This window comes from Xiphophorus maculatus, chromosome 9 (genome assembly GCF_002775205.1).
Source record: "Xiphophorus maculatus strain JP 163 A chromosome 9, X_maculatus-5.0-male, whole genome shotgun sequence".
NCBI classification, from domain to species: domain Eukaryota; kingdom Metazoa; phylum Chordata; class Actinopteri; order Cyprinodontiformes; family Poeciliidae; genus Xiphophorus; species Xiphophorus maculatus.
Window position 1 is genome coordinate 31,454,754 of NC_036451.1, and position 27,801 is coordinate 31,482,554.

Consider the following 27,801-nt stretch of genomic DNA (forward strand, 5'->3'; position numbering starts at 1 on the left):
ATGATATAAAATAAATTTTCCGGTTCGTCGTAAACTTACATTTATGTTAATTATCTAATGTGCAGCCGGCCGCAGCGTTCAGTCTATCTGCTCACCTTTATAAATACACCTGCAGCGCTCTGAACCGCCACCAGGCAGCAGCTCCGGGAGGAGAAAAGGCTACTGCACTCCAGGCATTGCTCCAGTCATTTTAAGGATGCTTATTGGTCCCCAGGAAAATGACAAAATCCCGGACATTATCACGAATGAATAAAATCTTCCCAGGCCGAACTTGAAAACAGGACGTTATGCTGCAAACAGTTAGCTTTTGTCAACAATTCAGGCAGAAGTGAGAGCACTGCGCGCAGCGCAAGTAATAAACCAACCAGAACGCAGTGCGCTAAATAATAAAATATAATTTAACGAAATTTATCTGCTTCAAGGCAGATAAATTTTCCTCGAGGAATTTTAATAATCAAGGACCTCGAATCACTCGAGGAATCATTTCAGTCCTATATACATGTATGATATAGGATACTTTCATTGGCCAACTGATTTATCGAACAGTTGATTTCTGGGCGCCGATTTCCTTAATTTTGGGGGATCGTGATCAGCTGATTCTTACATGTTAAGCCCAGCTTATCCACTGATCTGATCTTCATCAGCAAAGGTTTAAAAATCATCTCTGTCCTCTTCTGCTCTGCAGTGAGGCGTTTGACTGACAGACCGACCCACCAGGTCTGACCGTTTACAGCTAACAATATTCACCCCACTGTTACCAACTCAGTGACTTTCTTGCTACATTTAGCAACATTTCCCAGTGACCCGCGTCCGGGCGAGGGAACACTAAGTCCATTGGTATAACACATCATAAGGGGTCTTCAGGCTGCGCTTAGTCTGGTTTCTCACGTAGGACCTGTCTCCCTTGGGTGACCCTACCAGGGGCATAAAGCCCCAGACAGCATAGCTCCTGGGATCACTGGGACACTTAAACCCCTCCACCACGATAAGGTGGCAGCCCATGGAGAGGTGTACATTATATACATAAGCTAAATTATGGAAAATCAGTTCATATTGTTAACTGTTCCTGCTTCTGTCTTCTGACCGTAATCCAAAAACACAGGGGAGACATTTCCTCCAGGGCTGAAGAAGGTCTCGACGTCAGGGTGAACACCCTCAGTTGCCCTAACTTCCTCTCCAGTAAAGGTCCCCTTTTCTGCTTCACTCTGCTGACTAGAACCTTATCCAAACTCCAGCTGCCTCACTGCCAGCTGCTCCCAGGTCAGTAAAGCTCACCTGGACAGGAAATGTTTCAGCTATAGTCTTCATATTACAATTTGTGTTTTCCAAGGTGAAACAGGGTAGGATGTGAAACTATCCCTGATATTTTGTGTCTCCTGTATGTTATGAAACATTTTCTCAATTTAATATTTAATTAGATGTGAAAAACATCTTGGTGAAAAACTTAGCATTTTGTCGACACTGATGATTGGTGTACATTTACAGACCCTGATTCCTGTTAACTTACTAACTAACTGACTGACCCATAGCTGAATACAGGAAGAGTAAAATGCTGCAGTAGATGGTAGCGATGCCTGATTCCTAACAATAGTTTGTTCTGCAGGTTATTTGACCAATCGTTCCCTAAATGTTTGTTTCATGTTTCTGCCTTTGTTCTTTTTTTCCCCCAGACTAGAAAACTTAATGTCTCAGTAAAACCTGCAACGTTTATGATGGCAGTTGTTAGAATAATTATCTAAGTTCATTTACTTGTGAGTTTATTTGAAAGGTTATGTTTTCATATTATTATTTTGTGTGTAGTTTACTTGACTCATTTTCTTCTGTGAAACACTATTAACCATTTTTAGGATGTTTGCCTGGAGGCTAGAGACTTTGCACATTCCTGTGTTATCAGTATTTCATCTGTAGAAAGCCTTAGCTTCAGGGAAATGACGAGTTAACAACGTTGTTAGCACTCAACAGAGTAGCAACGCAGATCCACATAAAAGCCCAACCTCCTTCCTTGTATTTTTCTAATAAAGCCAAATGCAGAGAAAGATCAGGCAGAGCTGATCCCAGACAGTGTTTGACTGCGGTATTCCGCGTCTCGGATCTTCCCTCCTTTTCTGCAGAAAAGACAATTATGTCTCCGGTTGAATCTTTGCTAGTTAGGAATTAAAATAAACCTATCAGCAGTCTTCTCCTGATGTTTGGGAACACCTGCCAGGTAATCAGGATAAGTCAGACAGGTAGGCAAATCAGTGGAAGATAAAAGCCACCAGAATCTAATGTAGATTTTATTGAAACTAAAAGATAGAACAATAAAAATCTGACCTGCAGTAACAAATGTTTGCATATTTAAACACTTACCAACCAAATCTAAAAAGAATTTCAATGCTGAGTTCTTCAGGGCTGATGCCTCGACTCTTCCAGTTCATTCTGCCTGAAATGGTTGGTTCTCATTTACACAAAGGTTCCTACAGCAACAGCTTCACATCAGGTCTGAACAAAGTGAAAATATTCATAAAGTATTAAATTCAACACAATGGGAATGTCAACAGCTGCAGTGGACCACCAGAGGGCTCCACTGAGCAATGTCAGGATGGAGGCTGCGTTCACGTTTCTTCTGGTTTTAAAAATAAAATCTGTTGTCTCTCAGTCCAAACGTCTGTCCACAGGAAGTCAAGCGAAGTCATCACCTCTGCTGATTGGACAGCCTGCTGCGGAGGGGCGGGACTTTGGACAGCACCCTGTGAGGGGGGGTTGTCATGGTCATTACGCTCTTCCTGTTTGGAGAAAGGGTTGTTGCCATGGTGATGGCAGGTAAGGTGGGGGATGGGATCCCTGTAGAAGTCACCAAAACTGGAGGTGGGCTGGTGGTTGCCATAGAAACAGGCTTGGCTAGTGAGGTCTGGATCTCCGCCCGGCGAGCCAACGCAGCCCTCAGCTTCTCCCGCATCTGATCGATCTGCTGCTGCAGTTCCGCCAGTTCTGCAGGAAGGGGCGGGACCACCACCCGAAGGGGCGGGGCCGTATCGGGGACAGGCGGGGTTGCATCAGGATGGGGTTGAGTTATTACTGGAATGGGAGGAGTCACACCCGGAAGGTGCGGGGCATTGGTCCTCACAGAGGAAGAGGAGGGCAGTGAGAGCACCAGACTGGCCAGTGAAGCTGCAGGTCCCCCATTTTCACACAGCCGGCTGCTTGGCCCCGCCCTTGGTTTCATAGACTCCGCCCTGTCACCCTTGGCCCCGCCCTCCTTCGCCTCTGAGACCGCCAGACGCGCCAGCAGGCGCCGTGTGTTCAGGGTCTCCAGACTGAAGTGAACTCGCTTGAAGTCTCGAGCATCTGCAGCAGCTGGAGTTTCCTTCCTTGACTCGTTGTTCCACCTGGCAGCGGCAGCGGGTACTGAGGGCCCCGGGGGCACCTGGGGACCCGCGGGCCCCTGCCCTGCCTGGGTCTTCTCCAGGTTACAGCTGAACAGAAACAGGCAGATTTTATTCTCTTCATTTACTGATTTATAACATTTTCTGCTCAGTTCAGATTAAAACTGACACAAAAACATAGAGATAAAGTAAAAGAAAAAACTAAAAATAAACTAAATATAAACTTCAACCAAATAAGAAAGTCAAAAAGATAAAGTCAGTTATTAGTATAAAAGGATAAAATATTAATATAAGTTAATATGTGTTTTTTTCCTAAGCAGGCTTTAAAAAATGCAGAGAAATTATAAAATATGATATCTCCATATTTAAAAGTGTTTATTATGGTTTTATTCTTTGTCCCATCAGAGCCAGAACCTTTTCTCCCTCTCGGCTCGCTGCCTCTTCACGTCGTCGTACGTCAGATTCAGCGCTCGGTGGATCTTCTGCGGGAAAGAAATCAGGAACTCAGTTCTCTGTTCAGGAACATGAAGTTCTTCTCTGAGGTGACATCATGACTCACCTGGGACGTGTGCAGCCAGTACTTCAGGTTCTGCCGGCGGCGGATGTGCGGCAGGACGAGTCGGTAAAACCCATGTTCACCTGCGAGGGTCAGCAGAGCTCCGCCCACTCCGACGCATAGCAACACGAAGAGTCCAGAAAAATGACTGATGCCCATCTGCAGAGTCTGACACAGAAAGCATTTCCCCAGTCAGCCTGCAGGGGGCGGCGTCAAGTCGGTAACCCTTAACACTCACCGCGCAGTAGGACACCGAACGCACCGTGCAGTAGGACATCGAACGCACCGCGCAGTAGGACACCGAACGCACCACGCAGTAGGACATCAAACACACCACGCAGTAGGACATCGAACGCACCACGCAGTAGGACACCGAACGCACCGCGCAGTAGGACACCGAACGCACCACGCAGTAGGACATCGAACACACGGCGCAGTAGGACACCGACCGCACGGCCAGTAGGACACCGACCGCACCGCGCAGTAGGACATCAAACGCACCGCGCAGTAGGACACCGAACGCACCACGCAGTAGGACACCGAACGCACCACGCAGTAGGACACCGAACGCACGCGCAGTAGGACACCGACCGCACGGCGCAGTAGGAAATCAAATGCACCGCGCAGTAGGACACCGAACGTACGGCGCAGTAGGAAATCAAATGCACCGCGCAGTAGGACACCGAACGCACCGCGCAGTAGGACACCGAACGTACGGCGCAGTAGGACACCGAACGCACCGCGCAGTAGGACACCGAACGTACGGCGCAGTAGGACACCGAACGTACGGCGCAGTAGGACACCGAACGCACCGCGCAGTAGGACACCGAACGCACCGCGCAGTAGGACACCGAACGCACCACGCAGTAGGACACCGAACGCACGGCGCAGTAGGACACCGAACGCACCACGCAGTAGGACACCGAACGCACCGCGCAGTAGGACACCGAACGCACCGCGCAGTAGGACATCAAACGCACCGCGCAGTAGGACACCGAACGCACCACGCAGTAGGACACCGAACGCACCACGCAGTAGGACACCGAACGCACGCGCAGTAGGACACCGAACGTACGGCGCAGTAGGACACCGACCGCACGGCGCAGTAGGACATCAAATGCACCGCGCAGTAGGACACCGAACGCACCGCGCAGTAGGACACCGAACGTACGGCGCAGTAGGACACCGAACGCACCGCGCAGTAGGACACCGAACGTACGGCGCAGTAGGACACCGAACGTACGGCGCAGTAGGACACCGAACGCACCGCGCAGTAGGACACCGAACGCACCGTGCAGTAGGACACCGAACGCACCGTGCAGTAGGACACCGAACGCACCGCGCAGTAGGACACCGAACGCACCGCGCAGTAGGACACCGAACGCACCGCGCAGTAGGACACCGAACGCACCGCGCAGTAGGACACCAAACGCACCGTGCAGTAGGACACCGACCGCACCGCGCAGTAGGACATCAAACGCACCGCGCAGTAGGACACCGAACGCACCGTGCAGTAGGACACCGACCGCACCGCGCAGTAGGACATCAAACGCACCGCGCAGTAGGACACCGAACGCACCGCGCAGTAGGACACCGAACGCACCGCGCAGTAGGACACCGAACGCACCACGCAGTAGGACATCGAACGCACGGCGCAGTAGGACACCGACCGCACGGCCAGTAGGACACCGACCGCACCGCGCAGTAGGACATCAAACGCACCGCGCAGTAGGACACCGAACGCACCACGCAGTAGGACACCGAACGCACCACGCAGTAGGACACCGAACGCACGCGCAGTAGGACACCGAACGTACGGCGCAGTAGGACACCGACCGCACGGCGCAGTAGGACATCAAATGCACCGCGCAGTAGGACACCGAACGCACCGCGCAGTAGGACACCGAACGTACGGCGCAGTAGGACACCGAACGTACGGCGCAGTAGGACACCGAACGTACGGCGCAGTAGGACACCGAACGCACCGCGCAGTAGGACACCGAACGCACCGTGCAGTAGGACACCGAACGCACCACGCAGTAGGACACCGAACGCACGGCGCAGTAGGACACCGACCGCACGGCCAGTAGGACACCGACCGCACCGCGCAGTAGGACATCAAACGCACCGCGCAGTAGGACACCGAACGCACCACGCAGTAGGACACCGAACGCACCACGCAGTAGGACACCGAACGCACGCGCAGTAGGACACCGAACGTACGGCGCAGTAGGACACCGACCGCACGGCGCAGTAGGACATCAAATGCACCGCGCAGTAGGACACCGAACGCACCGCGCAGTAGGACACCGAACGTACGGCGCAGTAGGACACCGAACGCACCGCGCAGTAGGACACCGAACGTACGGCGCAGTAGGACACCGAACGTACGGCGCAGTAGGACACCGAACGCACCGCGCAGTAGGACACCGAACGCACCGCGCAGTAGGACACCGAACGCACCGTGCAGTAGGACACCGAACGCACCGTGCAGTAGGACACCGAACGCACCGCGCAGTAGGACACCGAACGCACCGCGCAGTAGGACACCGAACGCACCGCGCAGTAGGACACCGAACGCACCGCGCAGTAGGACACCCAACGCACCGCGCAGTAGGACACCGACCGCACCGCGCAGTAGGACATCAAACGCACCGCGCAGTAGGACACCGAACGCACCGTGCAGTAGGACACCGACCGCACCGCGCAGTAGGACATCAAACGCACCGCGCAGTAGGACACCAAACGCACCGCGCAGTAGGACACCAAACGCACCGTGCAGTAGGACACCGAACGCACCGCGCAGTAGGACACCAAACGCACCAAGCAGTAGGACACTGAACGCACTGAGCAGGAGGGTGAACAGACATGTTGATCCCTACACTGGTAAATAAAAATTTGTTCATTTGGATCCCCATTAGCTGTCTCCATGACAACGGCTACTCTTCCTTAAAGATAGATGGATAGATAGACGGACGGATAGATGGATTCATCCTCAGGGAAATTGTAGTTCAGTCTCCCACACAGCACCAATACATCAAATACTTAAACAATTAATTTTTTTTACAACATTTAGCCCAATTCTATAGTCCCTCTATAGAAATACATAAATCCACATTAAAATAAAAATTTACTACAAAAGCAGTTGTAACCATAAACAGACATGTCATCCAGACACTGGGTTTTGCTGGGTTCTGCTCAGACTGACCTCGGTCACGGCGAACACTCGGTTCCCACAGGGAACCACCTTGTACCACTTGTCGTGCAGCAGGTCCATGTAGCCATCGGACTTGTACCTGCTGATGAACTCGGACAGGTTGGAGCTCAGCGGAGAGTTCTGGGGGAGTCCGATGCCATAACCTGTCGGAGACAGACGGAAACGTTTGTTTCCGTGGTTATTTTGAGACTTTGAATGAACTGATTCTAGAACACGAATTGAACAAACAGATTCTTCAGTTTGTTTTATTGGTTCATTTGAGGACAGCAACTTGGCAAAGATAAAATTCCATAAAATAAATGGAAAAGAAACTTGTTGGACGTGAGTTCTGGACCGCGTGTGGACAGCTCCCGTCCTCCACTGTCCTGTGCCTCTGCTTCAACACAACAAGTCCAAAAGTCTGTCCATCAGCAGGAGAACCTGCCTGGACACTGAGGGGGACATTCAGTCATTTGATTGAGGCATTTTGGACAAGGGACATGCCTAGAAGACGCAGGATCGTCTCCCACAGAGACAGGACCAGGAAACTGAGACACTGACCTTCGATGGCAAAGGGTTTCCCAACCGTTGCCAGTTTACACTCGGCATCAATGGAAACTTCGTAGTCCAGTAGGGCCTTGTCCATGATGAAGGCATCAAGCTGAGGAGGATCTGTCCTTCAGGACAGAGGGACATGGTTAGTCCAGGTTACCGTGGAGACTGATCATTAGAAGTTTGTTTGAGCACCAGAAGCAGACGAAGGAGGTTCCATCTCGTGTGCAACAGAACCTCAGATCTGTCAGAACCAGAGTGGAACTTCCTGTTGGACTCTGCACTCTTACTTTAGGGTGGCGACTCCTTCAGGCGTTGTCGGTTCGTTGAAGCGCCGCATGTACTCGTGCATTTCTGGGAAGCTCTTCTTCATGTAATCTTCAGCGCTGCTCTCTCTCACCGTCCCAAAGCGGAAGCCCTGCGATGGATGGTGCAGCTGGACAAACCAACGAAGAAGAAATGAGAAGAAATCTGCTGTTTAAAGTCTGCTGACTTTGAATCAACCTTTGGGAATTTTGAGTTACACAACGTACCAGGGGGAGGAAAAACATTAAGAAATAACCAGAACCAGAGTACCTGGACAGAGCCTGTACATCCACAGGGAGAACATGCAGACGGACCGAAGTGCTGATTCTAACCCAAGACCTTCTTCCTGCTAGCTTCAAAGCAGTTAGCTGGACTTTCCCTCTTGTTTCCTGAAGATATTTCACTTTTTGGATGAGAGGCTGAAATAACCTCTTCTCTAGTCCAGTTGACCTCTTGAGATTGTGATGTCAAGAATGACTGAGAATCTACAACCTCGCCCAGAAACTTTTACTCCTAAACCATCAGATCTAGAAACATCAGATTAGATGTTTCTAGATCTGTCATCCAGACAGATTTCAGCTATTCCAGTTGATCCAAGTTATCAATCAATGCATCAAATTCAGTTAATGATTTAAATGACTTTAAAAACTTTTGACAAAGTAAACCCAGCAGAGAACTGAGTCGTGAATGGATCCCTTCTGGTCCATTCACTCCTAATGGACCAGAAGGGGGCGACAGCAGACAATCACCAGCGTTGTGTCGTTGACTGCAGCGATCCTGCAGGTTAGATGTTCTCAGGTCGTCCCCCCTTCTAGGTCATTTAATTACAATACAGTTTCATTCATAACTTCCCTTAGAGGAAGGAGCCTGATGTCTACAGGATCTTCCTCCCATTCTACTGCCCCTTCGGTACCAGGCTAGGAACATCAGGTCTCTAATGGAGCGGAAGGCTTTTAGCTGTTAACAGTTTAACTGTGAAGTTCCTGATAGTGAAGAGTTGCAGTAGTCAAGACCTGAAGTAACAAATGCATGGATCATCACTCCTGGACGGGATGTTTCTAATTTTGACATTATTCCTAAGGAATGCCGTGTTCCCATCCTGAGTCACTACTTCTCTAAGAGTCAGTGTCAAACAACCAGTTTCTGTTTCTCTCTCAGGTCTGTTTCTACCAGTCTGATGAAGACAGAAATTGTCCAAACATGGGAAGGTTTGAATGTTGAGCTGCAGAGCTTCAGCCTCTGTACATTAAAAGATAAAAGCTCATTTCACACAGATGGACGTCCAATTAAAGCCCTTTGAGCTCCCAGCAGCGCCGGCTGCACAAACACCCAGCAGAGTGTTTCATGCTTCAGTCAGCTGCTGAATTAAAAAGTAATTAGAGCAGAGCAGGTGATCCACAGAGCAAACTGAATCTGCTGTTGTTCCACTGAACAGATAACAAGTCTGCAGATCTGATTGAAATGATCAGATCAGCTTCCTCAGTGGTAATCAGCCCAGTCCAGTCCTTCTGCTGGTTCTGATTCTGCCCTGCACCTTTCCTCTTGTCCAGACTCACTGCAGCATGAAGCTGCTCGCTCACCTTGGCGTCATGGATCCCAGAGACCTCCTCAAAGGTCTTCTCCCCCACCATGACGGCTGCCAGGTTGGCGGTGTAGCTGGACAGCACCAGTAGGCAGAAGATGGCCCACAGGTTCATCAGGAATCGACCAGTCCAGCACTTTGGAGTCTTGGACGACACCGTTCGCCCAAACAGGATGGCGTAGCACAGATTCAGAGCCGAGGAGTAGGAGAACACCCTGACCCTGTTGCGACCGTGAGGCGTCATCCCAAACGGACTCTTCCACTCGTACAGGGTGAGGAAGAGCGCGGTGATGTGGAGCGCCAGGAAGATGCCCACCCACATGGACCAGTGCAGGGGCCACATGAAGGCTCCGATAGGGGCCGCCGTGTCCTTGCTCCGCACCAGGATGCCCAGGCTTGTGGAGAAAAAGGGCGAGGTGAAGTCAATGACACGGCTGCGGGCGGAGTTGATGCTGAAGGAGGTGACGGCCATGTCGGCCAGGCCGCTCAGCAGGTCGCCCACCAGCCCCGTCCAGCGGCCGCCCTTCCACGCTCCGTACTTTCCGTCTCCGACGATGTAGAGGTCAAAGTGGAAGCCCAGGTCTTCAGCCAGCTTCTCCAACAGGTCGATGCAGTAACCATAGCAACACTTCCTGTACTCCAGAGGCAGTGAGCTGCCGTTCCCGGCCGCCACCTCCCGGAAGTAGTGCTCCAGAGTCTCTGAGCTGTTGGTGCCGGCGTCCAGGCAGAACTGGCCGGCGGGGCAGCTGCTATCATCGTCCACGTCCCGCGTGAACACAAAGGGATGTTCCACCAGGGTCACCACCCGGACCCGCGTCCCCGCCACGGGCATCCTGGGCCTCCAGCGGCCCCCCCTCCGTCCGTCCGACCCCTCGGCCCGGCGCCGGGGTTTGGGCCCCTGCCACACCTCCTGGTCCTCCACCTGTAGCTGGCCGTCCTCCCAGCTGCCCACCGTCACCCAGGCCGGCTGGCCCAGCGCGTCCCGCCGCAGGCTCCAGATGTGGAACCGCTGCGAGGTCAGAACCAGAGAGCGGTTCTGGTCAACGCCAACCAGACCTGTCAGTCCAGAGAAGGAGGTGTTGGCCAGGAACCTGCAGGAGGAGAAAAACAGCTGAGAAACTCAGACCAGCAGCAAGGAAAGACCCAGCCACCACCGCTTCCTTTAAAAAGCAGATTAAAGCAGTTTGTTAGCATAGAACAGTGTGAAAGATGTGTGGAAAGGAATGGAACACATCACTGGGTTGAAGGGGAAGGACATACAGACATCTGGGAGCCTGGATAGAGCAAACCAGTTCAACCAGTTTTTCAACAGGTTTAGCTCACCTCCTGCTACTCCCATACCACCACCAGCCCCCCACACATCCACACTGCCCCAAGTTGTTCAAACCACCTACCGGCATTCTCCAGCACACCACCTCTCCTTCAGCCCCCTCCTCCCCCATCTCCACTGCAGACAACAACACCTACCCCCAGCTAACGGTGACTACAGGCCAGGTTAAGAGACAGTTGGAGCGATTACACCAGGGGAAGGCTGCAGGACCTGATGGCATTACACCACGGATCCTGAAGACCTGCTCCATCCAGCTGGCCCCTGGACTGGCACACATGTACAACCTGAGCTTGAGGCTGGAGAGAGTCCCGCTGCGGTGGAAGACATCACATGTGGTTCCTGTTCCCAAGAAGCCAAGGTCATCCGACCCAGAGGACTACAGACCAGTCGCTCTCACATCTCATGTGATGAAGGTCATGGAGAGACTGGTCCTGGCCCTGCTGAGGCCTCAGGTGAGGACGTTTCTAGACCCCCTGCAATTTGCCTACCAGCCCCACTTAGGAGTTGACGATGCCGTCATCTTCCTGCTGAAACGAGCGCTGTCACACCTGGATGGTGGAGGAGACACTGTGAGAATCACATTCTTTGATTTCTCCAGTGCCTTCAACACCATCCAGCCTTTGCTGCTGGGTGAGAAGCTGCGGAGGATGGGTGTCAACGACTCAGTGATCTCCTGGGTGACTGACTACTTGACAGGCAGGCCACAGTTTGTCCGTCTGGGCCAGGGGTGGGCACTCCTGGTCCTCAAGGGCCGGTGTCCTGCAACTTTTAGATGCATCTCTACTTCAACACACCTGAGTCAAATAATGAGGTCGTTAACAGGACTCTGGAGAACTTGACTGCACTTAGGAGGAGATTCAGCTGTTGGATTCAGGTGTGTTGGACCAGGGAGACATCTAAGAGTTGCAGGACACCGGCCCTCGAGGACCAGGAGTGCCCACCCCTGGTCTGGGCAGTGTCCTGTCTGATGTGGTGGTCAGTGACGTAGGAGCTCCACAGGGAACTGTGCTTTCTCCCTTTCTCTTCACCCTGTACACCCACTGATTTCCAGTACAACTCTGAATCATGTCACCTACAGAAGTTTTCTGATGACTCAGCGGTTGTCGGGTGTATAGGGGATGGAGGGGAGGGGGAGTACAGGACACTGGTGGACAGCTTTGTGGAGTGGTCTGACCAGAATCACCTGAGGCTCAACATTAGTAAGACCAGAGAGATGGTGATTGACTTCAGAAGGAAGAAGATACCTTCACGGCCACTAAAGGTCAAAGGGGAAGTGGTGGAGGAGGTGGAGGATTACAAATACCTGGGAGTTGTAATCGGCAACAGACTGGACTGGGCATCTAACACTGACGCTGTGTGCAAGAAGGGGATGAGCAGACTCTATTTTTTAAGGAAGCTGAGATCCTTCAATGTGTGCAGCAAGATGTTGGAGACCTTTTATCACAGTGTTGTTGCCGGCGCCATCTTCTTTGCTGCTGTGTGTTGGGGAAGCAGCATCAGAGCCAGCGACTCTAATAGACTAGACAAAATCATCAGGAAAGCTGGCTCTGTACTGGGACTAAGGCTGGAGTCCCTGGAAACTGTGGTGGAGAGGAGGACACTGAAGAAGGTTCTGTCTATGATGGACAATAAACAGCCCCCTCTCCACCACATAGTGGACAGACAGCGGAGCTCCTTCTCACATAGACTGCTCCAGCTCCGCTGTCGTAGGGACAGATACAGGAAATCCTTCCTGCCACATGCCATCTCACTGTACAATAAAAGCTAAATCATTGTTCTGCACTAATCAGTCTGATTTTGCACAACTGCACTGTGGCACACTGCTGTACATATATTTACATATACATATCTGCATTTTTTGAATCTTTGCAATGACTGCTCTAAGCTGCTTTTTATATTGACAGCATTTATATATATATTTTTTTGTTTATTTGTTTATCAGGAGAACATACATTGATATTACATACATTTTGCAAAGCTTACATGACTTCTCCGATTTTTTTTTTTTTAACACACAACGAACATAAATCCCCGTACTGACATAACAAAAACGAGACCAAATAAGTAAAATTACATAAAAATTAAAAATAAAATAAAAAAAGGGGGGGGGATGAGGGGGTTGGACGGCATTGAGAGCCTAAAAGGCAACAGCACTTTACTCAATTGTTCTGTAAATTTTAGTCCCATGACATGATGGGTCAGTCACATCAAGATATGCATTATAAAGGCAGAGATTTTAAGTATGTCACAAAAGGTGCCCACTTGTGAGTAAATTTTGCTGAACTACCTTTCACTGTTAATAAAATCTTTTCTATCCTTAAGCATGATCTTACAGTATTAAGCCATTGTGAAGTAGATGGAGATATAGGAGATTTCCAGCAGAGTAAAATGCAGCGTCTGGCAAGGAGAGAACAGAAAGCCAAGACCTCCCCCTGCAGGGGCGACAGAGACAGCATTTATATTTTTACAATTTATAGCATTTATATTTTATTTTTAATTTTTATTTTATCTACAACTACTACTCAGTGGTAGTTATTGTGTCTTGTCTCTATGCTGTAACTGCGAAGTAATTTCCCTGCTGGGATGAATAAAGTACTTCTATTCTATTCTATCAGGATATGTTATTAATTATATTATTAATGCTGCTGAACACCTCGGGGTAACACACTCTGCAGAACACTCTGAACCCTACTTCCTGACATTTTGTTGGCATTAACAGAGTCATCAAGGACATGAGGCTCTCCAGAGTGAAGTGTGTAATAATACCTCTGGCTGCAGAAACAATAATCTCTTTACATTTTCATGAGCTTCAATTGTTTCACAGCAACTTTAAAAACAAACTGATTCTTCCTGCTGACCAGCAGGGGGCACCAGCTGTAAGGAAGGAACCTCCATTAGAACCAGAACCGGGCTCAGTACCAACAGAGCAAACAGGAAGTAAACCAAGTCTTAACTTCTAATTTCAAACTTTATATGAACAAAACATTTGAATCAGCCCACCGCTCTGTGCTAGGACACCAAGTGAGGTTTTATCAGCTGAATCAGATGTTTTCTTTAAAACTTTGTGCTGCAGCCAACCTTCCCTTACAAAAAAATCCCATGAAAATCACATGTGACAGTCACATATGATTTTCATGGGATTTTTTTGTAAGGGTTGCATCCCTATTTCAGTGGTTGCCACGGCGAATCGGAATCAGGCTCCATTGATGATAACTTTTCACTTCAGAATAAAACATCCCAACCAAAATCTCATATATTAATAAGAACAGCGTTCATTCCAACGTTGGACACTTACAGAAAACGACACTAAAAAAGATAAAGGAAGAAATAAACATAAAAAAATCCATCAACAGCCCAACCATTTTCTGTTAGCTTCTAAAGCTAAAACTCCAGCCTACGCTAAGCAAACGGCGTTAGCCTAACGGTAATCTGTGGAGCCCCAACGGAGCATCTCAGTGTCTGAAGTCTTGTTTTTCATTTGGTTAATGAAGCCTGATGTTAAAGGGATCCACAACTAGTTATAAAGATAGACATTATTTGAAAAATATTTATTTTAGATGTACAAACAATACACATATAATACTGTAGGTAATTTAGTTTTTATAAATTATAATAAAATATTTTCACAGGAATGTCGCCATGTTGTTCACGCTGCAATGCATTCTGGGTAAATGACGTGTAACGGTCCAACTGCCTGGCTCCTCCAGCCAAACAGTGATGAGTAACATTGTTAAGTCTTTTTAATTTGAACCGGAGCGAATTGAAACCGATCAGAACTAGAAATAACAAGAGGTGATGAAGAGGAGGAGCAAACAGAGGAAGAGTTGGCTGTAGCTGCTGCTGCTGCCTTCAGGTTCATAATGAATCAATGAATGAGACTCACCTGGTCACTGTGTGGTCCGGTAAGAACTATAGCTCTGTGTCCGGTTCGGCAACAGCTGTTACTGGTGGTGGTTTCACATTCAGTACCGGTGAGCTAGCTCTGTTAGCATTTCCAGCAGTAATAGCTCTGTTAGCATTTCTAGTAGTAATAGCTCTGTTAGCATTTCCAGTAGTAATAGCTCTGTTAGCATTTCCAGCAGTAATAGCTCTGTTAGCATTTCTAGCAGTAATAGCTCTGTTAGCATGTCCAGCAGTAATAGCTCTGTTAGCATTTCCAGCAGTAATAGCTCCGTTAGCATTTCCAGCAGTAATAGCTCCGTTAGCATTTCCAGCAGTAATAGCTCTGTTAGCATTTCTAGCAGTAATAGCTCTGTTAGCATTTCCAGCAGTAATAGCTCCGTTAGCATTTCCAGCAGCAATAGCTCCGTTAGCATTTCCAACAGTAATAGCTCTGTTAGCATTTCCAACAGTAATAACTCCGTTAGCATTTCCAGTAGTAATAGCTCCGTTAGCGCTGCTTGTCTTTTTCTCCCAGCGTCTTTATTGCTGTGTCCGATTCGGCATCATCAGCTGTTCTGTGTAGAGTCTGGTGTGGTGGTAACAGCCACACCGAACTTTACCACCGACAACGGACCTCCATGGTCTAACCGGATCGGTGATATCAGTACCCTGTTAGTATCTCAAAGAACGTCCAGCTCTGCCTGTCTCAGCGGCAGCACAGCATTTATTTGTAGCACGTTAAGGTAACGATCACCTGCAGGGCCGGCCAAAGGCATAAGCAAAGTAAGCAGCCGCTTAGGGCCCCAAGGCCACTAAGGGGCCCCCTCAGTGGAGTTGATATATATAGTAATAATTTCTATGACATTATATCAAAAACACACAATTTCACTATGAATGATTTGTTTTTACAATAATATATATTTGATAATGTATGTAGAAATCATTATTTTATTGATACAAAGAAAAAATAAATAAATTCTCTTGGGGCCCCTGGTGGCCGCGGTAGGTACCGCACGCTTCGCCGGTAACGAGCTGCCGAGCAGAACATCCTAAGGTCCAAAGCTCCTGTCAGAAGTTAAGTTAGCAAAACTATGTCTCAGAAAAGGACTGATCCTTCATGGAGGGAGGAAGAATAGAAAAAAGCCAAGATAAAGGTTTGTTTTAATATGTCTTGCTAATGTAATGTAAAACATTAGTAAAGCTGCTAACAGAACATTAGCTTGATAGCAACCTGGACCGGTCCAGTTCAGCAGTAAGCATTTATGCTAGGGTCTCTATTATAGAGTTTAAACTTTAAATGAGTTGATTCTCATGGTGGCTCTGGATATTTCTGAGCTATTTTGGCTTCAAACCGTCTTTAATAAGAATAATTAAAACTTGTCAGTGTTTGACATTGTTAGCTAAATGTTTGTCCGTCAGGCTACGAGCTGCTACATGATGAGCTGCTCTATGTTGTTTGCTGCTGAGCAAAATCGTTTAGTGGCTAAAAACATTAATTTTACATCAACTTCTAAGTTATGAGAAACTTCTGTTAAAATCATTTGAAGGCTCAGAATCAGTCTGGTACCGATACCAGTACCAGTACCGGTCCATATTCTCAGGGGAGAAAGACTCACCTGGTGTAAATTACATTTTAGCTGTTGGAGTAACGCTTAAGAGAAATTAATTTAATCAAAGAATGTCATGAATATGTGTAGAGCTGCACCGATTGCAGTTTTCTGGCCGATCCCTGGTTACCGATCTTTAAAAGCCTGACCTGCTGATTTTGATTTTGGCTGATATGAATTTTTTTTCTCTGAAATGTTGCTAAATGTAGCAAGAAAGTCACTGAGTTGGTAACAGTGGGGTGAATATTGTTAGCTGTAAACGGTCAGACCTGGTGGGTCGGTCTGTCAGTCAAACGCCTCACTGCAGAGCAGAAGAGGACAGAGATGATTTTTAAACCTTTGCTGATGAAGATCAGATCAGTGGATAAGCTGGGCTTAACATGTAAGAATCAGCTGATCACGATCCCCCAAAATTAAGGAAATCGGCGCCCAGAAATCAACTGTTCGATAAATCAGTTGGCCAATGAAAGTACCCTACCAGCAGAACCAACAAAACTCTAACAGGGGATCAGGGCCGGCCCAAGCCTCCATGGGGCCCTAAGCAAAATGTGGTTTTGGGGCCCCCTAGTTCTGCTAACATTGTGGACCGGCTGCAGTCAGCAGTCTGATCATTAGGTCATTCACACACCTACTATAAACTTATTGCATCTCTGGCAGTGCTGTTTACATTATATACATGTATAATGAATGGCTCAAAGTGCTGTATAGAAATGTGCAGGGTCCAGATCAGGTCCTTCGTTGTTGTTCCTCTCCGGCTCTCGCACTGCGCTCTCCTTTCTTTCATGTGGGAAATTATGCAGATTCGTCTCAAGTTTTATTTTATTTAATATTTTTAATTACAGCTGATAGTGACACAGTGTGGCATTATCTAAAATGACAGCAGTCAAACTCAATATGATGAACAACTGCTAAGATAAAGTTAGCCTTGCTGTGTTTCCTCTGTAGACTCCGGTTCAGAACGGACCTGATGATGTCATCAACCCATCGGTGAAAAAATGTCGACCTCCGTCGGTAACAAATATAACAAAATATGAACACCAAAAAAGATAAAGGAAGAAATAAGTATTTTAAGTAATCACAAACAGCAATTTGTTTTTGGTAATAGGAAAATTCCTACATATTTAGGCCAACATGTTCCACTAGTCCTGGATCCTTTAAAATGTAACATCTAATGTACTGATTCCAGCTTTTTAGATTATTATGAAACAGTAATAATAAAAAAGTATACGTTCTCCAGATGTTCTGCAAGGTTCTGCCTTGACTCCAGAAGATCAAACCCTGTCAACTGGAAGTGGCATTTCTATAAACGATTCAAATTTTTATGAGTAAAAATCCTTGTTTACATTTTATGGGATGAAAAAAAGTTTTTTTGTGAAAATTGATTTTTTTTTTAAGGAAAACAAATACAAACATTTATCGATAGATGAACAAATGAAAAAGTTTGGATGATGCATTTACAGAGAAACCGGACCTGCTAGGAAACCCAGCCGGGTCCCTCTGCTCTAACCCTGACCTCTGACCTCTGACCCTTGACGGACGGTGTCTCACCTGGACAGGTACCGCCCTGCTGTTGGTGCCTCTGGTGTGTCGTGGCAGCTCACCGTGTTCTGGACCAGAACCAGGTCTGGTCTCACCACGGTCGCCGCGGCGATGGCTCTGGTGATCAGCTGCAGGGCGTCTCTGATGTAGAAGTCGAGCGGCTTCCGGTCCACCTCTCCGTAGGCCAGCAGGCCGAGCGGCAGGCCGAAGGTGTGCAGCACGTCGGGACTGAGCGGCTGGCCCAGAACCCAGTGGACCAGGGGTAGAGTCAGCCCGAGGTCCTGGGCGCTGCGCAGCACTGTCGCCGCGCACTCGGGGTCTGCTCCGAACAGCAGCACCGCCGCAGGCGGAGGCTGGTTCCGTCTGAAATGTCGGGACAGGAAGTCGTGGATCTGAGTGTCGTCATGGGCCGACTGGGTCAGGTTCAGCAGCGCCTGCAGATGCCAGGTGACTGCGCCCGATCCGTCCCAAGGACCAGAGGTCTGTGAGTCCAGGAACCGCAGGAGGCCACCCGCCTCCTCCCAGCCTCGGCACAGAACCACCGTCCCCTCCCTCCAACCGGACCGCCGCAGAACCGCCAGCAACAGATCAGACAGAACAGATTCTGGAACCCCTGTCACCATCTGCAGGTGGAACCGGTTCTGTGGAGACCAGAAGCAGCAGGAGAACAAAGTTAGAACTTGACAGGCCTTATTGGATCTGGAAATGGGTCAGTAAAATGTTTATATCCACAAAACTGTTTCAGCTGTTCTGTTCAGATCTGGACCAATCCCGAACACTGAGACCTAGGCCTGTCACGATAGCAAATTTTGCTGAGCGATTAATTGTCTCAAAAAATTATTGCGATAAACGATAATATTGTTCGAAGACCTTTTTACACTGATTTAATGGAAATGACGTAATAATGCATGTGATTTCCTGCCAAAGATAGATACACTTTATTTTCAAAAGAATATTTAACACTGGAACTGATAAACAAAATAAACAAAACAACCAAAAACAAAATGGATTCTCAGTCTCCATTAACAAAAAATGTACTTGATAAAAACTAAACAACATAAAGCCAAAGTGGAAATAAATACTGCATTCAACCAAAAGACTGCAGATTATGAAGTCTGTATATTATGTTGCCCTTCAGTAATAATTAGATTTAAATAGAGAAAATGGGCACATCGACTACCTGATGCAATAATTCACACTACATGATTTTTTGCTCCTATTTTTCCCTTTACAACAATCTTAAAACGTTGGTCTTTCTAAGATTGTGTGGTGTGTTACGGTAGATCGTCTTTGCTCCGATCCAAATCAGGGTTTTCCCCTTCTGGGATCGTTAACGCAGCCTGTTGAATGTGACAGGTAGCCAATCAGAAAGCGCGGATTCCCCTCCCTGCTTTCTGAGGGGAAATTAGGAGAGGAATCTCAAACAGCTGACACGGCGCAACCCGAAGATTGGAGATGATATGTGGAAACAACATAAATTTTTATTCAACATGCAAATAATATAGAAATGACAAGGGGAGGAGTTGGAGCGAAATTGCTACTGCAGTTGATAAACCCGGTAACTTTTCAGCTGTTCTTCGGTAAGGTGAAGTAAATATTATAATTATAATGATTTCATTCAGTCAGGACTTTACGCTGACACTAGCCACATGCATTGCAGGTAGATTGTAGTAAAGCATTGATTAATGCCTGGTTTTAAAATTAGTTCACTGAACTTGTAGCCATTATTTTGTGCCCATTGTTGGACACCACATGGCAGGAACGAACTCATTAGCCTTCCTGTGTTGAGGAATCATATTATCATGGTGTGGAGGCTGCAGCGCCTCCGACTGGAAGAACGTGAGGAGAGTGGTGCGGACAGCAGAGAGGATCATCGGGGCCCCCCTTCCCTCCATTCAGGACATTTCATCCCAGCGCTGCGTGTCCCGAGGCCGAAACATCGTCAGTGACCCCTCACACCCCCACCATGGACTGTTCTCCCTGCTGCCCTCTGGAAAGAGGTTCTGCAGCATCCGGTGCAGGTCCACCTGGTTCTGAAACAGCTTTTTCCCACTTGCCATCAGACTGCTGAACTCTTAACTGGACTGCACTCAAAATCTGGTCTCCACTTCATACCTTGCACATGTACAGAGCTAAATAACTTCTATTTTACTGTCAGTCCTGCACTTTATATTTTATATTTAGATTTATATTCATATTTTATACTGTATTTTATTTTATTCTGGAGTAACCTCACAACATTGGAACCTTAAACATTGTCCTGAGCCGTATGCAACAAAATTTGGTTCTGTATTCACCCTGTGCATGCAAGATGACAATAAAGTCAGTCTAAGCCTAAGTCATATGTTGGACAGAAAGTTCCTGATGTCTGACCCAGAGCGCCAGAACCCACCATACTCACTCCATAGCTCTTCATCAGAACCAAACCCAGAAGAACAACACAGAACTTCGGCTTAGAATGAATGAAGGCTTGTACAAGACAATGTTTGGTTTGGTTCTGTTTCATGGATCCAGGCAAATAATAGTAGTAGGTTCTGACAGAACCTGGTTCTGATCACAGGAACCTTTAAAGACTCGTGGTTCTGACACAACCTGACAGAACCTGGGTTCAACAGCTGCACATTCTTACCCAAGCCCGACCTGAACTCCAGCAGGACCGGTTCTGACATAGGAAACATCACACATCTGCCTGTCTCTGTTGCCATGGTGACGTAGGACAGATCTTCCATCACTGTGACAACGTTCTGACAGATGGATGTCAAACTGTACCTCCTATTCCTCTTCCTCCATCTCAGATTTTTTCTTTTGACCTGAATAAACTCAGAGTTCACAGAACCTGATCAGACCGTCTTTGTGTTGCTCGGTTGATTGTTGCTCCTTTGTGATGTCACTTCCTGTCTGTGTCTGTAGGACTTCGTTTGACTAAAACCCAACCCGATTGGTCCGTAATGGAAACTGGACACATTCCCAGCTGGGATTCCATCCCAGATGTAACTCAGTGTTTAGTATGACTAATAACAGAACTGTTCTGACTCTGGCCCACATTCAACCCAAACACTTCAGAATCATTACAACACCAGACCCGTCTGGAAATCCTCCAGGAAAACTGAGCCTACAGATGCTGGACCTACAGATGCTGGACCTACAGATGCTGGACCTAGAGACGCTGGACCTACAGATGCTGGACCTACAGACGCTGGACCTACAGATGCTGGACCTACAGACGCTGGACCTACAGATGCTGGACCTACAGATGCTGGACCTAGAGACGCTGGACTGGACCTGTAGATGAATATATTCATTCTTTATCTTTTGTTGTTTCAATCGACGTTGAACCAACAAAAAGTTTGTTCTTAGAAACAAACATTCAGCTAACAGCTCTGAGTGACTGAAGGCATCATTGTAGCTCCATACAGACAGAGATGAAAAGGAAACGTCATCAACCTGAAGAACCAATCGCCTTCCTCTGTACAGCTGGAGCCATGAGCCAATCAGGATAGAGAACAGATGGCGTTCTCCAAAGGTAGAATAGTCCGGTTCCAGTTCTGATGAAGTAATTTGAGGTCAGAGGGTCTCCTAACCGTCCCAATAGTATTTTTGCTCTAACAGAACTGAGACTGGCCTTGGTGGAACATGAAGTGTGTGTTCTGTCCCTGGTTTAACGTAAAGTGTGTGTTCTGTTCCTGGTTTAACGTAAAGTGTGTGTTCTGTTCCTGGTTTAACGTAAAGTGTGTGTTCTGTTCCTGGTTTAACATGAAGTGTGTGTTCTGTTCCTGGTTTAACGTAAAGTGTGTGTTCTGTTCCTGGTTTAACGTAAAGTGTGTGTTCTGTCCCTGGTTTAACGTAAAGTGTGTGTTCTGTTCCTGGTTTAACGTAAAGTGTGTGTTCTGTTCCTGGTTTAACGTAAAGTGTGTGTTCTGTCCCTGGTTTAACGTAAAGTGTGTGTTCTGTTCCTGGTTTAACGTAAAGTGTGTGTTCTGTTCCTGGTTTAACGTAAAGTGTGTGTTCTGTTCCTGGGTTAACGTAAAGTGTGTGTTCTGTTCCTGGTTTAACGTAAAGTGTGTGTTCTGTTCGTGGTTTAACGTAAAGTGTGTGTTCTGTTCCTGGTTTAACGTAAAGTGTGTGTTCTGTTCCTGGTTTAACGTAAAGTGTGTGTTCTGTTCCTGGTTTAACGTAAAGTGTGTGTTCTGTTCCTGGGTTAACGTAAAGTGTGTGTTCTGTCCTTAGTTTAACATGAAGTGTGTGTTCTGTTCCTGGTTTAACATGAAGTGTGTGTTCTGTTCCTGGTTTAACGTAAAGTGTGTGTTCTGTTCGTGGTTTAACGTAAAGTGTGTGTTCTGTTCCTGGTTTAACGTAAAGTGTGTGTTCTGTTCCTGGTTTAACGTAAAGTGTGTGTTCTGTTCCTGGTTTAACGTAAAGTGTGTGTTCTGTTCCTGGTGGAACATGAAGTGTGTGTTCTGTTCCTGGTTTAACGTAAAGTGTGTGTTCTGTTCCTGGTTTAACGTAAAGTGTGTGTTCTGTTCCTGGTGGAACATGAAGTGTGTGTTCTGTTCCTGGGTTAACGTAAAGTGTGTGTTCTGTCCTTAGTTTAACATGAAGTGTGTGTTCTGTTCCTGGTTTAACATGAAGTGTGTGTTCTGTTCCTGGGTTAACGTAAAGTGTGTGTTCTGTTCCTGGTTTAACGTAAAGTGTGTGTTCTGTTCCTGGTGGAACATGAAGTGTGTGTTCTGTCCTTAGTTTAACATGAAGTGTGTGTTCTGTTCCTGGTTTAACATGAAGTGTGTGTTCTGTTCCTGGGTTAACGTAAAGTGTGTGTTCTGTTCCTGGTTTAACGTAAAGTGTGTGTTCTGTTTCTGGTTTAACATGAAGTGTGTGTTCTGTTCCTGGGTTTTACTTTTGTCCCATTTTCCCACTGACTCTCCTGCTGTTCTCTTAATGTTTAAATGTTTTTGAAATGTTCAGTTTACTCACAGAAAGCCCTTAATATATGTCACAAATAATGAACATTTTTTTCTTAGCATCAAAGGTGGAGTAGAACGACATTTAGACAATGATTTTCTGTATATTTAAAAATGTCTTTTAATCCAGTTTCCATAGCAATGTGTCAAAGTATGAATAAATTTGAATGACTGATTTCATTGTAAATCATCTCTGAGTTTCCTGAAAAGTTCTTTAAGTCTGATGTCATTAATGAGCGTATTATTCTTAACTTTATAGCAACCCTAAAAGGTTACCTTCAGTATACTTCTGAATACTTTCTAAAATTAAAAGTTAACTTGAAGTTTTAGTGCAAGTAAATGTACCGAATACATGGAAACACATTTTAAATACACTTCAAATTATACTTTTATCAACTAAAGTTACATTTTAATCCCAAGAAAGTAGATTTACTAGCATACTGCTAGTACACTTGGGGAACTGTACTATAGTACACTAAAGTATACTTGATGTGATGTACTTGAGGAATGTTTTCTTTGGTGAGAGACTCCAGGAACGGTTTCGTCTTGTTGCGTCAGAGACGATTCCTCAGACAACCGGAGAGAACCAGTTGTTTTTCCTGCTGCAGCTCCATGATGGTGACAGTTAAGGTGTTAAAGCAACAGTAACTATGGTAACAGCAGTCTTCATGGACCAGGTGAGTTCAGGTGAAATCAGGAGCAAATGGACCTGAAGATGAAATTCGCTTTGTTATTCAGACTTTCTGTAGGAATCAGATTCTGCTGCTTCGCTTCGGCGGAACTCTGAAGCTTTCATACGTTTCATCTGCTGCTGACGTCTGAGAGCCTGCAGGCAGCACCGCGCACGCTCACCGTGCACGCTCACTCTGTGTGAACTATAATCTCCAAATGACGCAGAATTGGACTGAATTTATTACAAACTGTATCATCACTGCATGGAGCCCTCTGAGTGAATGAGGGTGTGTGTGTGTGTGTGTGTTTACTAATCTGTCTCCAGCTGGTCTGGGATCAGTCTGATCAGCTGTGTTTTCAGCCGAAGCCTCGGCTCGTTATGAACTCGTTAAGTCTGCTAACGAGATTTGGGCCCGGTTCCGTTTGGGTCAGAGTTCTGGTTTCCTTCCAAACCAGCAGCCAGGGAGGTCCAAGAAGCCTCAAATAAAGTCTGGGGAGAAACTTCAGATTCAGTCGGGTTCAGCTCGGCTCTGCTCACTGAAACCACAGAACCGAGCCGACTGGAGGTTCTGGTTCTGAGGCTCAGAGAGGGAGCAGAGAGCCGATTGGAGCCTGTTTCAATAAAATGGGTCGGAACCGCCACGACTGGTCCTCTGGATAGTTCGGTACCAGAGTTCTGGTTCTGACCCGCTGAGCTCCACTCTGACAGAGGCCAAACCAGAGAACAGTCTCATTCCGCCATTACTGACTGAAGGATTGAACTGGACCCTCTCAGGTGAGGTCAAACCGAGTTTAACTTTTTAAAGTGTACTTCCTGTCAGAACAGGAAGCAGACAGAGGTTCAATTCAGAACTGAAGATCCCATCAGATCCCATCTGGATCGAGTCGCAGAACTGAAGATGTTTCATTGAGTTTGTTTATTTATTGACTTGATCTGAATGTTTGTCTCTGCGCCGCCGGCCTTCTCTAGTAAACTATTATTATTATTATTATTATTATTATTAATAATGTGTGTCGTCTTCCGGACCCGGCTCTGACCCGGTTCTGGTTCTGCCGTGCGCTGACAGAGGAACGTCTGAGGAATCCTGCGGGGATTTAATGAGATTGTTCCAGAGTGGAAATGAAAATCCCTGCAGAGTTAATCCCATCACCACGCTCAGGCTTTTATTTTGAAAAACCACAGGAAGTGGTCATTTAACTGGTTCCATGTGAAAAAGTATTCACACCCTAAGCCCTGTCTCTATCATCCTGTAGATGACCTTTGACCCTCTCTGAACTGGGAGAACAACCTGGTGAAGGTCAGGCTGCAACATCTCAGTAAGATTTAAATCAAGACTTTGACTAGGCCACTCTTAAAACTGATTTTTCATTTTTCCAGCCAGTCAGAGGAGGATCTGCTGCTGGGTTTCCATCTCCTCCAGAACCCGGCCAAGCTCCAGGTCCATAACTGATGGTTCTGCTAACTGAAGGGTTCTGAGGCAGTCAGTTACTGTTCTAGTAAGACAGGGGTCAGCCTGGACTGGTTCCAGTCTGGACTGGTTCTAGTTCTGGACTGGTTCCAGTTCAACATGAAGAACTGGGATTTCTTTGTTTCAATAGGGATCCTCTCATGGAAGAGGTCAGAGGTCACATGTGGGGTTCCTCAAGGCTCCATCCTAGGATCCTTCTGATTCAATATCTACATAGGGCTAGGGTTAATATATCAGAGGTACCGGTCTGAGAATGTGGGCCGGTACCGGCCCACAGATGAGAAAGACTCACCTGGTATAAATTACATTTTAACTATTGTAATTACACCTTAGAGAAATTAATTTAATCAAAGAATCTCATGATTATGTGTGTGTTCCATCTTAAGCACCGATCCCTGGTTACCGATCTTTAAAAAGCCTGACCTGCTGATTCTGATTTTGACCGGCACCATTTTCTTTTGTCTGAAATGTTGCTAAAAGAAAGTCCGTGAGTTGGTAACAGTGGAGTGAATGTTGTTAACCCGGTGGTCAAACGGCGGCTGACTGAGGAAGATCAGACCAGGGGAAAAGATCGGCCGATCACCGATCCCCCAAAGTTAAGATGGCTACTGATACATGTGCATAAAGGGAACAGTGTTAATGTCATAATAAGTTAAGCAGGTTACAAATGTGCTTTTTAAAATGATTATTTCTAATTCATTTTATATTGAGAAGTTGTGAACTTTATCTTATTCCGTTATTTTTATTTGTTGTTTTTGCCTTTCTGCACTCTGCCTCGTTGTGTCTCCTGGGCTTCCGTAGTTCATCCCAGCCCTGGTAGCTCCTCCTGCTTTCAGCTGTGGGTAAGTCAGAGGAAAGTTTGTTTTTCTGTATGGATGTTGTTCATGTTGACATACTGTACAGACCAAAGGTTCGGACACACCTTTAAATTCAATAAGTTTCCTTTATTTTCATGACTATTGACATTGTAGATTCACACTGAAGGCATCAAAACTATGAATAACATGTGGAAATATGCACTAAACAAAAAAGTGTAAAACAACTGAAAATAGCTCTTATATTCTAGTTTCTTCAAAGTAGCAACCTTTTGCTGTGATTACTGCTTTGCACACACTCTGCATTTTCTTGATGAGCTTCAAGAGGTCGTCACCTGAAATGGTTTCACTTCATAGGTCAACCTGCCCTGTCAGGTTAATAAGTGGGATTTATTGCCTTATAAATAGTCATGAAAATAAAGAAAACCCATTGAATTAGAAGGTGTGTCCAAACTTTTGGTCTGTACTGTATGTGGTTTATAACTGTTTGTTAGTGTGTTATTTTGCAGTTTTACAACAAACAACCTGCTAGTCCATCACAGCTCGGTCGAACATTTAGGGCTGGAGTGCAGGGAGAGGGAGGTGAAGAGGAGGTTGATTTGTTTTTACTCTTCTATCCAATCAGAGTAAAGGATCTGATGGAAACCTGGCTGAATGGCCTCCAGAAGTTGATTGGTGTGTGAATCTCTTGATCATCTGTTGGAAACATTGTCAGAACTAGAGGGGCCCCAAAACCAGACTCTGTTCTGGGCCCCATGGTGGCTGGGGCTGGCCCTGCTCCCCCATAAGATTGGTTACCATGACGACACGGATGATACTCAGTTCTACATTATGATGACACCAGGTGACCTTTGAACCCACCCGAACAGATCAATGTGTTCAAACTCTTTCAGGCTGAGAATGAAACTTCAAAGTTCGGTTCGGTTCGGTTCAGAATCTTTAATCAACAGACAGAGAGCACGCGCGTGTGCGCGGCAGCCCGCGTCCCTCAGACGGAACCAGGTCAAGGTCACAGCGGAAGAGCCGAACCTCGACCGGAGGAGGGACGGAACAAGTGAGCGTGCACGCGCCCAGGTAAACATGCGCGGCTTACCTGCGTGCGCAGCGGCTCCGCGTGCTCGATGAGGCTGACGACGGGCACGCGCAGCGCGGCGGCCAGCAGATCCACCTGCAGCAGCTCCTCGCGGCTCTGCGGGAAGGCGAGCGCGGCGGAAACTCCGCGCTCCAGCACGCGCTGGCACGCGCACCGGATGAGGGACTCCGGGTCCGCGGCGGCCAGCTGCCGGGACACCAGCTCCACGCTCAGGTTGTAGGGCAGGAAGTTCACCCGCTCGGGGTCCGGATCCTGGTCCCGGTTCCGGTCCCGGCTCAGAGCGGCCGCCGTGCGGCTCAGCGCCGCCTGGACCTGGAGACGAGCCTCCCGTTGCGCAGGCAGGAGCGCACCGACGCGCACTGCGTGTCCGATGTGCGCCAGGAGGTGGCAGGGCTGCGGGTGGAGCTGGCACCCCGGACCCAGGAGAAGCTGCACGACCAGGAAGGTTCGGAGAGTTCGGAAAGTCCGGAACCAGGACAACGAAGAGGTGAGAGACATCCTGCCGCGCCGTCAGCATCGCTCTGCCGCTCCCGCCGCTCCTGCTGCCGCTCCAGCGGAAAACAGAAACAGACTGAGGAGGGGGCGAGGGGCGGGGGGTACCGGGGGATCCTGAAACTAGGAGAGAGAGGAAGAGGAAGAGGAGGAGGAGGAGGAGGAAGAGGAGAGAGAGGAAGAGGAAGGCTAAGCTGCTCTCAGAGATCAAAGCTCTCCTCTAGGACAGAGACTAACTGATCACCTGGTTACCTGGTTACAGGTTCTGACCCGGTTCTGGTTCTGGTTCCACCTCAATTTGGAGAATATGCTACAGAACCGCCATTAGGACAGAAACCCAACTGGACCCGAACCGCCTGCCCACCTGGAGACAGAAACACTGGATCC

General features: G+C 47.5%; 1 protein-coding gene across 1 annotated transcript; it reads right to left on the bottom strand.

Moving 5' to 3' along the window:
- Positions 1 to 1,832: 1,832 nt before the first annotated feature.
- grin3b (glutamate ionotropic receptor NMDA type subunit 3B) lies at positions 1,833 to 27,510 on the bottom strand. The gene is made up of 9 exons (XM_023339153.1): positions 26,923 to 27,510; positions 17,925 to 18,556; positions 9,556 to 10,648; positions 7,960 to 8,105; positions 7,679 to 7,794; positions 7,130 to 7,281; positions 3,925 to 4,089; positions 3,780 to 3,847; positions 1,833 to 3,455 (listed from the first exon to the last, which is right to left on the bottom strand). The coding sequence occupies exons 1-9, from the start codon at positions 27,418 to 27,420 to the stop codon at positions 2,675 to 2,677; spliced, it is 3,651 nt and encodes a 1,216-aa protein (XP_023194921.1). The 5' UTR covers positions 27,421 to 27,510; the 3' UTR covers positions 1,833 to 2,674.
- Between the last annotated feature and the right edge of the window lie 291 nt (positions 27,511 to 27,801).

Bases quoted from the DNA above. Each gene is read 5' to 3' on its own strand.
- grin3b (XM_023339153.1), bottom strand. From the start codon at position 27,420: ATGTCTCTCACCTCTTCGTTGTCCTGGTTCCGGACTTTCCGAACTCTC. The intron at 10,649-17,924 runs GTGAGACACCGT...CTCCTCCTGCAG, and splicing joins GCAGGGCGGTACCTGTCCAG to GTTCCTGGCCAACACCTCCT. The intron at 7,282-7,678 runs GTCAGTGTCTCA...TGTCTCCGACAG, and splicing joins GAAACCCTTTGCCATCGAAG to GTTATGGCATCGGACTCCCC.